Genomic DNA, 12,277 nt, shown 5'->3' with positions numbered 1-12,277 from the left:
CCCAATGAGGTTAAGTGGAGCCTTTCCTGGCTACTGGCCACAGGGACAGTGCAACACTACAAGGCCCCAGAAAGAAGGATACCTTTGGAGAAATGTAGCAAGCCAAACATCCAATCTCCAGGAAAAATCTTAGCTAAATTGGAGCTCTCCCTCACAATCAATTCAAAAGACCAGAAGAGCCCAGCACATGCACTCACACTAGGTTTTCCAGCCCAGCTCTCGCCACAGGCCTTACCTTACACTGCAACACACTGTGAAGCAGCTCTTCCCCACAAAACTCTGTCTCGTCTTCAATAACCATCTTTCTCTACAGAAAGAAGAAAACAACCAATACTGATCACGTATGACTGCATTTGGGGGAATGAACGGAGAAACAAGGGTTCCAAGTGAGTAGAGCAAGAAGGGGCTTGAGTCTCTGCCAAGAACATCAATCCCTGAGGGGCAGGAAAGGGAAAATCCTAACTCCCTCTGGCTATACTCCAGATGGCTGTGAGATGAAGCAGCCTCCTGGGTGCTCTGACTAGAGCACCATATGGATATAAGACTCGTGAATGCTGAGGCTGAGAAAAGCAAACAGGAAGGAAACTTCAAGCTGTCAGTCCCCAGAGCATGGAGGCAAAAGGATGGGGATGCCTTAAATGACAGAAGCCTGTCCTTCAACCAGAAAGCTTCTTGACCTGTAAAGGGGACAAACGTCGGACACCAGACACTGTCCTGGTAACATCAGAGAAAAAAGGGCTCAAGCAACCCTCACAGGGGTGTCATATCCAACCAGATGGTTGAGTGAGGCCATCTTTAAACCAACAATGCTCAAACTTGGGTGTTCTCAGGTTTTACACAATTCAAAATCACTGAAGATCCCAAAGAGCTTTTGTTTGTGTGGAGGATATACACATACCAACTTTATTATTAGAAACCGAGACAATTTTAATTTATTCAGTGTGAAAGAACAACACATTAACATAGATAACATATTTTTATGAAAAATAACTCTATTTCCCAAAAAAACTTTAACTGAGAAGAGTGGCATTGTTTTTCATTTTTACAAACCTCCACTATCTAGCTTAATGTAAGATGGCTAGACTCTCCTCTCTGCATTTGCATTCATGGTTGTGATAAAGCCTCTGGAAGACTCCACTGGACACTTGTGAGAGAATGAGTGAAAAAAGCAACTTTCCAGTACCATTATGAAAATAACCTGCACCCTATAGAGCCCCTGAAAGGGTCTTGGAGATCCCTAGGGGGCCCTACACTTTGCGAACTGCTCTCCAGACCATACTGATTTGGTAGCTATGTACTAAATTCTTACAGTTTTCCAGAAGGAGATTAAACAAATTCTCTCTGTAACAACTCCCTCATTATTTTCTGAGGACAGAGACAGCATCTTTTCATCTACCTGGAACAGTGCCCAGCAATGAATGACCAGAATACATACAAATGTGTAAAAAGCTACTCTAAAAAGCATCCATGAGGAAGACCGAAGTTATGCATTTTGTGCTGCCTTGCACAAATGACTCTCCTAAATGACTAGGAGAAAAAAATCCTGTCACATCTCCCAGGGGCATAGCTGTAAAGCCCTCAACACACTATCTTGAAAAAACTTTATTCGGGCAGCCCCGGTGGAGCAGCGGTTTAGCGCCGCCTGCAGCCCGGAGTGTGATCCTGGAGACCCAGGATCGAGTACCACATCAGGCTTCCTGCAGGGAGCCTGCTTCTCCCTCTGCCTGTGTCTCTGCCTCTCTCTTCGCTCTCTCTGAATGAATAAATAAATACATCTTTAAAAAAAAAAAAGAAAAAGAAAAAACTTTATTCTTGCCAGAATGGTCAGATTCACAATTTTCTTAAACTGAGTATACATACATACACACTGGACTCAAGAAGAAAAGTCAGGAGGTAAGTGCCAAAAATTCAGGGTACACTTTCCTGAAATCCTACCTTTCCCATAACCATCCAATCGCTCATTTCCTGAGTGTCAGGAATTTCGGTGGTACATTCTGGAAACCATGATACCTGTTCACAGGCACTGGGCTACAAATAAAAAAGAGGCAAGTAAGTCAAGGAAGATGACTCCTCAGGGCTATGCCCCAACTTGAAAGGGCTTCCCCAAGACAATCAAAAAGGACTCAGAAATATTGGGAAGGCCCCAGGAAGCTGAAACCAAATGTGGTGGTCAGACATGAGAACTGAGAGCCAGGATGCTGAAGGTTAACTTCTGAAGGCCAGGTACAATTCTAGTATGAATCTTTAGAAACTTCCCAAACCTTCAAAGTTTCTTTCATTTGTTCCAATGTTATTTCATAAATACGTACTATGGGCTAAGTACTCAGAATGCAGTAAAAAAGACTTGGTTCTGGACCCAACAGGCCTACAATCAGAGCACTGGAGACACAGAGAAGTACATATAGTAAGTAAGTCTATGAAAAAGTAACTATACCAGGAAGACCCAATGTTAATGGGTCTCACCTCCTGATGCCTTTCCAAGTGTTATTCACAAAGATTTCTTGCCTATTCATTCCCAGAGCAGAAACTGGCATCTCAACTGTGCTTTCTCTTAATTTTTGAATTATACATTAGAAATATCTAGAGTCTTTTGTTTTCCCTAAGATTTTATTTGTTTTTAAGTAATCTCTATACCCAACATGGGGCTCGAATTCACAACCCTGAGAGCAAGAGGTGCATGCATCACCAACTCAGCCAGCCAAACGCCCTCTGCAGTCCTTTTAAAAAGTACTGATAACAAGGCCCCACCCTTAGAGTATATGAATCTGTCAGTTTGAGGCAGAAACTGGGTATAATCACATTTTTAGAAGACCCCAGATGATTCTAATATGCAGCCAGAACTATGTCCACTGGGCTAGAGACGTGGATTATAGAACCTAGACAGGTGGCTAACCTGCAGGGTACTCTACACACTGCCTCCCAAGCAAGTGTGGAGATTCACCACTGCAAACTGAAGCAATGTAATTAAAGGTAGTATTACATGCTCTGAAAGGCATAAAATGGTAACACAATGGAAGGTCCTAAGGGCAAGCCAACCATAAACAACAGAAAAAAAGTTTAAATTTACTGAAGCCCTTTTTTCAATGAATCTGGCAGTGAATTACGCCCCCACCCCAGTCAAATCTATCACCTTTAACCATTTATAAATGGTTATAAGTTATAAACTCTATGGGAAAGAAAGCTCATATACATTGAACGTGTCCCTTTTGGAGAGAATAAGCAGACTCAATCTCCCATCTCCAGAAATGTGAACACTAAGAGCAGAAATGGACTGCAAAGTGGACTTTGTCTGAAGGGTCAAACCTTGCACTCTCTATTCCTGGGTTGCAGCAGCCACCAGGCACTTCCTCTACAGTGACTGCGGGACTGGACAGTCACCTGAGGCAACCCAGACTCATCTACCTTAAAGAAGTGGATACCAACTAATAGGTAAACCAAGAAATAGGGCATCTTTTGTATAAGAAAAACTGAATCATGGTAAATGATAATTAGGACAGCCTTGCCTCAAAAAGGAATTTCAATAGCCTGTCTCCATTAAAAACAGAGATTTTATGGGCAAATTTAAGATTCTGAGTTTAGCTTAGTTCTAATTCTGCCTCACTATGAGTATCAGGACTATTTACTGGTTTTCATACAAATGAGGACACAGAAAGCACCAAGAATTTCACTGAGGTAAAAACCTACATCTAGTACCCAATTACAAATATTTACCCTATCCTGCACTTTCTCATCTGCTATTCTGCTGGTCTCATCTCCTCACAACTACAGGCCAACACAGCAGGCCTAGCCCCAGAAGCCATTAGCTCCTAGCTTGTCAGTATCTTACTCTGAAGCCTTATTAGGTTTTTATCATGTGCAATTCATGGAAGTTCTTTCCTGAACTGGAACATCAGAGAGACAAATAAAATATCAATTCTCCAGAGTTCACAGCCACATGTGAAGTTCAACTACATCAGCTTATATAGAAGACTAGACATTTGTGTTCTATTTTCTCTAGTTTCAATTCTATAATGGTAGTATTTCATCATTAGTTTTAGCTATTTTATTATATCTACTTCAAATTCTCTGTAAAATAACATAGGAGATAAATCAATGAATAAATACAAAATCTCAACATCACCTGTGCCATGAAAAAGGGTGTGTGTCTCTTTTGACAGCTTAAAAGAGGGTTAAAACACAGTGGTACCCAAGCAGATAAGCAGACTAAAGCCACAACAGGAAAGCTCTACAGTATAAACAAACATCTACATAGAGCTGGTATCAGAAACCCACAGAAGTGCAGAACCTTTGAGGGCACCTAATGCAGTCAGTCACCTAGTGGGAGAGTGGGTTCTCATTCAACTCCTTTGAATCCTTTCAGCAGAGGGAACACATTACCTCGTGAAGTACCCTAGCCACTAGTGGAAAGGTGTATCTATTTATTAAAGTTCTTTGTGGAGCCAAACTGCCTTCCAGCATCTTCTACCCGCTGGTCTTTAACAGATCCACACCCTAGCAAGTCTCCCTCAGTATCTCTCTTCTGTTTCCATTCTGGACATCCCTGATATCGTCCATGTTAAAAACCCAGTTCCAAATCCCACTGCCTCTGGAGACTTCTAGTTTGTTAACATGGCTACATAAAGTTATGCAAACAAAAATACAAGTTGGCTTTCCTGTCTCCTCCTCCCCTCATCAGTTACCTCTGGCTCATCTCGCCAGTCTACATTTAGCTCTTGATCAAAGCCTTGCAGTGTCAGACCCAAGCCTCTTCGACCTTTCTGATTAGAGGCTTCAACGATGTCCTTCCGACCCTGGCTGTATTTCCCCAATCCTTCGCCTTCCTTGAAGCCCATCTTGGCCTGAAAAAGAGACAAAATAGAGCATTTACACAAATAAACAGATAATAATGGAGCACTTATATAAACAAACAGCCCCTATCACATGTCAGACATTATGCTAAACTCCGAGAAACATAGATGAGGAAAGCCTTAAGTTTTCCTTGTAACCTAATGAAGAAAATAAGCATAAGTAAGTCACTGCAGTTTAACCATGGGCCCAGTGGCTGTCTACTCCGGAGGTGAGAGTCCAGGGCAACCAAAAGTTGGATAAATGAGAAGAGACCTCATAGCTGTAATTAAAAGCACCAAGAACACTTAATCTCACTGGACATTCACACAACTACCCTTACAGCTAATTTGTCTGATTAAGTGAAAAGCAGAGCCAGAGTTGAATTGGTAAAGAGAAGATAATTTACAAATGGAACTGTTTCAAGCAGCAACTCTACCTTACCCTCAGCCACTCAAATAGCCTTACTAGATAAAGACAACGAGAGCCTAGAGGAGCCCACTTAATCAAGATACTAACTGAAAACTCACTTTATGTAAAACTGAGGTATGGATCTGTAGGTACTATAAGATACTGGACAGGAACTTTTTTTTTTTTTAGAGAGGTGGAGGTAGGGGCTGAAGAAAAAAGAGAGGGAATCCAAGCAGAGAAAAAGAATCCCAAGCAGACTCCACACCCAGGGCAGAGCCCAAAAGAGGGCTCAATCTCACGGCCCTACAATCATGACCTGCACCAAAATCGAGTCAGATGCTTAATTGATTGAGCCATCCAGGTGCCCCAGAACATTTTTTTTAATGACACAACTGTCTGTAAGCTCACAATAAACTCTAGAGTCACTAGGCCCATTATATACCCCCAAAATCAGAGACCCAAATTCCCAAAGCCCAAGAACCCTTATCTAATAAAAGAACTCCAATCCTAAAAAAAAAAACATAATCCCTCCTTGAGGGTCTATACTCCTTTTGGAAGGGGCATTACCAACTCAAGAGCGGGACAGAATTCCTGTAGTACCCACAAATCTCTCCCCAGTCAAAAAGGCTGATTGAAGGGGTACCCTCTCTCCCCCTTCCCTCTGCCCTGCGCCTCTCTCACACGCTCACATGCACTCTCTCTCACTCTCTCTCAAGTAAATAAATCGATCTTTGGGGAAAAAATGGCCGACTGGGTCACAAACCTCCCCATTGTCCACTACCCCAAAGTTTGTGTCCCCAAACTAGAATCCTGACTATGAGTTCAGAAGTGGCAATTCTCATTCCTAAATGAGTCCAGAAGAAAATGGAGGAGTCAGCTGTAATATTAAAGCTAGCCAGAAAGCAAACTTGAATTCCCTTAAGCTTTGTGCACATGCAATAACATTTGATAAAGAAGGCAAGCAGGTCTCCCTAGTCACTTTCCTTCTTCTAGTATATCAATGGGGTATGGAAGCTGGGAAGGAGAACTGGACCTTCTTTTTGAAGTAATATAAAAAAATCATACTACTCCAATTTATCTTAGGCACCTGAGAGTGAGCAGGATTTTAGTCATTTCTTTTGAGATCATTCACTAGAGCAAAAACTCACAGCAGGAAGCCTCTTTAACCAACCACACACATCCATGTGTAGGAAGTACATTCACATGTACTCATGATGAGCTTTCATTACTAAGGAGACTAAGCATGATCCAGCTCTGGAAAGGACAGGAGAAGCAGGCCTGCACAGACACTTCCCATGGATAATTCAAATGTAACACATACTTCTATTAAGAAGAGAGTCACACTCTCTACTCTCTACAAATTTCAGTAGCTAGAAACCAGAGGAAAAAACTCATGCCCTAGCTTTTCTTCTTTTCACACCAATACAATTTCCCTTCTCTTACTCCTCTGGTGGAGCTTTAGAAACCCAATCCAAGCACTAACATACCATAAGCTTCTGGGAGACACTATTATACATGGAATAGCGAGAAGAAGTTCCTTCCACAAGGGAGTCTGCTTTGAACGCATCATCGAAAGAGTCAGAGCTGTGTTGCTTTCCCTCAGTCTCACTGTCAGACCCACTTAGGCTCGCGGCAGATGCTGGCAAAGAAAAAAAAAAGAAAATGTTCAGGTGAGTTTATGGCACCAAGCAGCCTTTAGAAGTCTAAGTTTCATTTATTCACCTAGTGTTCAGTACATGCATTGCATACATCAAGTTCATTAAATGACCCAGGGTCAAATGTATTCTCTACCTCTTACTAACGATATCTTAGACAAGTCACTAAAATGAAAGTTCCTAGGCATTTGACACATGAAGGGAGCTCAAAAATATTAGGTGTCTTTTCCCATTCTTTCACTTTTTCCCCTACAAAACTGAGATGGTAATACCTATCTCATGGGCTTATAGGAAGGTTAAGTGAAATAATGTGTTTAAAACTACACCGTCAAATATAAAACATGTTTACTGAAGATACGATTATTATTTCTGCTATTATTTGAACATCAACTTCCAAACACTGATACCTAACTTCATTTCAATGTTCTATCACAAGACTAACAGTTTCTGATTGTTTAATCTCATAGCTGCCTTTGTTTTCACCGTCTTTCAAAATTACAGGTAAGAGGACAGGTCTATAGCACTGCCCCTCGGAGAAGAGCTGGCTAACGGGGGAAAGGTGGAAGAAGAGCAAGGGATGAGAGAAGGGTGAGAAGGAAGGAAAAAGAGCAGGAAGAGGGAAAAGAGAGGAAGGACAGGGAAGAGGGAAGGTGCTTATGGAGCAGCATCAACTGGATAGAGGAGCTACAACTAAATGTTCTAGGAGGAAGCTGGTGGCCTGAGTAAGTTAAACTATTATCTTCATGGTGAACAACCTTGTTACCAAAGGACTCTAAACAAGATCACCTTACCAACTGCCAGAAGTGGTCGATTACCTGTCTCCTGGTTCAAAGTGGCATGACTCAAGCTCTAAATATTCACTATGTCTGTCTGGCTTTTCCCCTCTCTTTTATTGTTATATGAATTCCTTAACTTGAAAGCTATTTCAATACGATACAGTTTATTCAGGTCATTTCTTAGGCAAACCCAACCAAATTTGGAAAGAGACTGTATCTCGAAAATCTGCTTAATAATTTCTGTATATTCCCATTGAAGCTGGTATAAATTATAAATCAGGAGGCACGTAGAGCAGAAAATGAAGATGGTGGTGTCTAATCTCATCCCAAAGCTTAAGATGTTATTCAGTGCTCAACAGTGTACACATTTCCTTAATAAGTAACTGTACTTATTTAAGAATAAAATCAAATTTTTTTCAACTTACACATATTTTTCTTTCAAAGATATATTAGTTGTTAGGCTATAAATGCTTGTTATTTGGACCTAAATACTTAGTAATATGACTTTTAGGTATTGTTTTTGGCCTGGAGCATGGTGAAAAAGTTAAGGCAACGCTGAGGATACCAAGGACCAAAAAAACCTGGGAGCCTCTGCTCTCTATGCACTGCAATTGGTAGATCACCAAGACACGCTGTCGAACGAACAGAAGAGCTAGACTATATGCATGAAACACGATACCCTAACTCGTGTACTAAAGAGAGAAACTAAAAAAAATAAATAAAATAAATAAAGAGAGAAACTAAGAATATGTATTTATGTTTCTTGTAATGGCAAAAAAAGCTTTTAGAAGGAAATATATAGAAGATCATCAAATAAAAATGATTATCCACATATGCAGGGGTTGAAGCATGGATACAGAATACCAAAATGATCACTTGGAACGAGTGAAAGTGAAAAACATGCCATTTGATTTACATTTTGTATCAGTGGAGTTTACATTTACTCTCTTTTTATATTTTTTGATTTATGAACCATGTGAATATACTACCTATTAATATTTAAAATAAATATAAAAAGAAACCGACTAGCACAATTCCATTAAGGAAGAAAGGAAGTCTGAGAAGAGATGTCTAGTCAAAGCCTGGCTGCTTGTGGGAGGTGTTAAGGAAAGCCAGCCATGAAAATAATTCAATGACGGTCACTATTCAGGTATTCATAACTTGCAATTACATCATAATTCTAAAGCCTATCTGCACTGATCCCTCCACTTCCCCATGAGAACACAAATTTGTTAAGGGTTAGCATTTGAGAAGAGCAAAACCTTCCTAGCACCCCAGGCCCAATTCTCCCTCACACTGTGCTCTAGGAGCAGCACTACCACCAGCACAGCACCCATCACAAACAGCATCCCACTGGACAGGGTCACTCCTGGAGAGCAAGAACTGTGTCACACTCAACTTTCTATCTCCAACACCTGGACCGAGTCTTTCCACTTAACAAAAATTAAGTACTCACTACAGTGAATTTTAAAAAAATTTTAAGTCTTGATTGACAACAATATATTAATTACTAATACATTTGTTTACAGAATGAGGCATGTTCAAAGTAATCTAGGAGTTGTAACATACTTAAATTTTCTGTTCAGTAATGTCATATAGAAAACTTGAAAATAATAATACCCATAGGACAAACTCTGTGCTATTACCAAAAAAAAGCTTGAGTCCCATTTAGGTACATTTAATTTTGTTCCAGGATTAAAACTTTGACAAAGATGGTCTTAAATAAAGCTGCTTTAAATAAACAAACAAATAAATAAAGCTGCTTTATAACCTGGTGCCATTTAAAAAAAAAATTAAGTCTTTAATTTTTTTTTAAAAAAGGTTAAACAACAAAGAATTTAAGCATGAATACCAAAATATCGATTATCTTAACAGAGAATTGGGCCTTCCTTGGATTACTATTTAAGAACTCCCAGTTCCCCACGCCTCTGACCAGTAGGCTGATATAGGACATCTGTCAGACCTGTCATAGAACAAAACACTGGTATTGTCGAATTGATTAGACAATAACTTTGGCTCAGGACATGTTCTATAAAAGGTCAATGCCATACACAATGGGGCACTCTCCTAAAGAAATATTCCTACCCTCACAGAGTTTAAAAATCAAATAACTAAGGTCCAGGTCAAAAATGGTAGTGACAGCTGGGTCTTGGGTTTCTAGGCTGCTAGGTAGGTCTGGGGCATAGCTGGGGCAGTCCATGTTGAGTGGTGCTCACAGCAATGAGGAGGGCCCAGCTCAGATGTGGAAAACACTCCCCTACTTCGTAGAGCTCACCAGTGAGGGAGTGAGTATGCTGAACGTCTTCCTGAAGTCACACCTGGAGAGCATATAGAGCCTCGAGTTCGCTGCCTATGACTATCTCTTCATCAGGTCCAAGCCCTTTCTCGGGGGAGATGGTTCACACTCCATTCCATTAACTCTCATGTGAATCCACTTCCAACTGGCTATGAAAATTAATAAAGAGAATCTGGACCACTACCCAGTGTGGACCACAGCACTGGTTTGGACCATGACTCTGCAGGAGGACCAGAAAAGTATATGGGACTTTAAGCTCCACCTTCCATCCCTTTGCTTATGGTAGGAGATAGCTTAAATAACTTAGATTGGTTCATGGAAAAAAAATAAAATAATAAAACTTTGAAAAAAATCAGATAGCTAAAATAAATATGCATTTTCTTTTAAGAATATAACACTTTGCACAAGAAAGAAAAGGCCGAGGAACATGTTTGAAAAAATTAGAATAAACTGAAAACCAACATTCTGGCTCCTAAGCAATTAGCAAGGAGAAATTTTGGTTGAGAATATCCCTAGATGAGAGGCACCAAATCTACCCCTTCCTCTTGTTTTTTTCTTAAGACTATTTATTTGAGAGAGAGAGAGAGAGAGCACAAGCAAGGAGGAGGGACAGACAAGCAGACTCCCCACTGAGAAGAGAGCCCAATGCAGGTCAGGAGTCAATCCCAGGACCCTAGGATCATGACCTGAATGGAAGGTAGACACTTAATAGAGGCATTCAGGCACCCCTACCCCTTCCTCTTAAGGAACCTATCCAATTCCCTCAATAAGGAGCCAACTTGTTTACATAGACCAACGTAGCACATGTCACAGAGTGCCAGAGAGTGCCACTCAGAAGGAAAAACCCAGAACATTAACAATGAGTAACCATGGAAACTGTGAGGTGAGGTTATATTTATTTTCTGTTTTGTACTTTTCTGCATTTTCTGTGTGAGAAATAAGAATATATTCATTTGAAACTTAGAGTTTAAAAAATAAAGCTATAAAGAAATGAAGTACCATGCCAAGCCTTGAGAAGAATTTGGTTCCTTCCAGACCAATCTTGAGAGGACAGCAGATCTAAGGGGAAAGACCACTCAAGTGGCTCAAGACTAATGCTGGGTCTCTCATCTATAATCTCCCATGCAGGGGAAAGAGATGCACTCTACAAGAGAGGGCCCACATGCTGAAGAACTATGCTTCCAAAGGTGCAGATTTCTCTTCACTCTGTTGCTTCCCTGCCTTCAATCTGTACTGATTGAAGAAAGAAGGGGTACCAGGAATGTGGGTAGCTCCCTGAGCAGAGCCCTCAAGTTTCTTTCTGTGAAGCCCAGGTATCCAGGGTCCTGACTGACAAGAAGCTACAATGTTAAATCAGTACTATTCTTTTCACCAGCTTTCTGGGGATTCATAGGTCTACCTGTGAAAAGGTTAGGAAAACCTGGTATCCTTCAAAGGAGAGTATGCCCTTGGCCCAGCTCTAGGTGGAGTTACCAGGCAATTAGGTTTGCTTGAGGACCCATCAGTGGGCACACATCAATGGTATACTATCCCTCCAAATGCAGGGTACAAACCACCCTCAGATCTCAGAGAGAAATCTTCTGTTTTCTTTGTCTTCATAACATTCTTGGACCAAAATGACAGGGAGAACCAAATTTGGGTGGAGGGCTCATTAGGCAAATCAGTGGTGAATCTGGTATAAAATATCAACACCAGAGTCTGGGACAAAGATCTTTCCACTCCATTCCTCCTCCCTAGGTGTTACCTCATGTGCAGATGTCTATACATGTCTGTGCAGATGTCTGTCTGAGAGTGAAGCTGAATGGAAGCTAAAATACCATCCTACTAAGCATTTCTTTGTGAGACCAAGAAAGTGTGCTGGGTAAGCCTTATTTCTTTTATTTCTTATGGTATTTGAAGTCAATTCTTAGCCTGACATGATTTAAGACAAAGTTGCCTAGATTAGTCCTAATGTCCACAACAGCCACAGCCATTGACCACTTTCACCCCTGGGCCTTCAGGGCCACTCTTTTCAGATGGAAAGAAGACAACCATTATGGCTGCAGCAATAACTAAAGAGGAGATTTCATCCCCCAAGACTGGTAAGAATTCAGCAAACACAGAGCAATTTTGTAATGAAGATATAAATTAACAGAAGCAATAAGGTCAGTCTATTAAAATGATTAGTTTCATTAAGAACTTGCCAAAGCTGGGTGGCATTACCATTTACCTTCCCGTGAGCTCCCCTTCAAAACCTAACAGAAAGCCCAAAATATTATTTAGAGTTTTCATTTAAGATTTCTTCTCCACCTGTTAAATATCATTACTCTTAAGTC

The 12,277-nt window shown here is 40.8% G+C and overlaps 1 protein-coding gene and 1 pseudogene across 1 annotated transcript in view; one reads left to right on the top strand and one right to left on the bottom strand.

Annotated features, from left to right (window-relative positions):
- The window catches only part of CMTR1 (cap methyltransferase 1), a 50,325-nt gene that overhangs the window by 31,474 nt on the left and 6,574 nt on the right, over positions 1 to 12,277 (bottom strand). The window contains exons 3-6 of the mRNA XM_025990847.2: positions 6,723 to 6,874; positions 4,680 to 4,838; positions 1,936 to 2,028; positions 236 to 307 (exon numbers count right to left, since the gene is read on the bottom strand). Coding sequence (XP_025846632.2) covers positions 236 to 307; positions 1,936 to 2,028; positions 4,680 to 4,838; positions 6,723 to 6,874 — 476 coding nt within the window. The remainder of the gene's footprint in view (positions 1 to 235; positions 308 to 1,935; positions 2,029 to 4,679; positions 4,839 to 6,722; positions 6,875 to 12,277) is intronic.
- Positions 9,796 to 10,124, top strand: LOC112914122 (cytochrome c oxidase subunit 6A1, mitochondrial pseudogene; annotated as a pseudogene).

The sequence above is a fragment of the Vulpes vulpes genome, chromosome 1 (assembly GCF_048418805.1).
Source record: "Vulpes vulpes isolate BD-2025 chromosome 1, VulVul3, whole genome shotgun sequence".
NCBI lineage: Eukaryota > Metazoa > Chordata > Mammalia > Carnivora > Canidae > Vulpes > Vulpes vulpes.
Note: the sequence above shows the minus strand (reverse complement) of the source record. Positions and strands in the feature narration are given on the sequence as shown.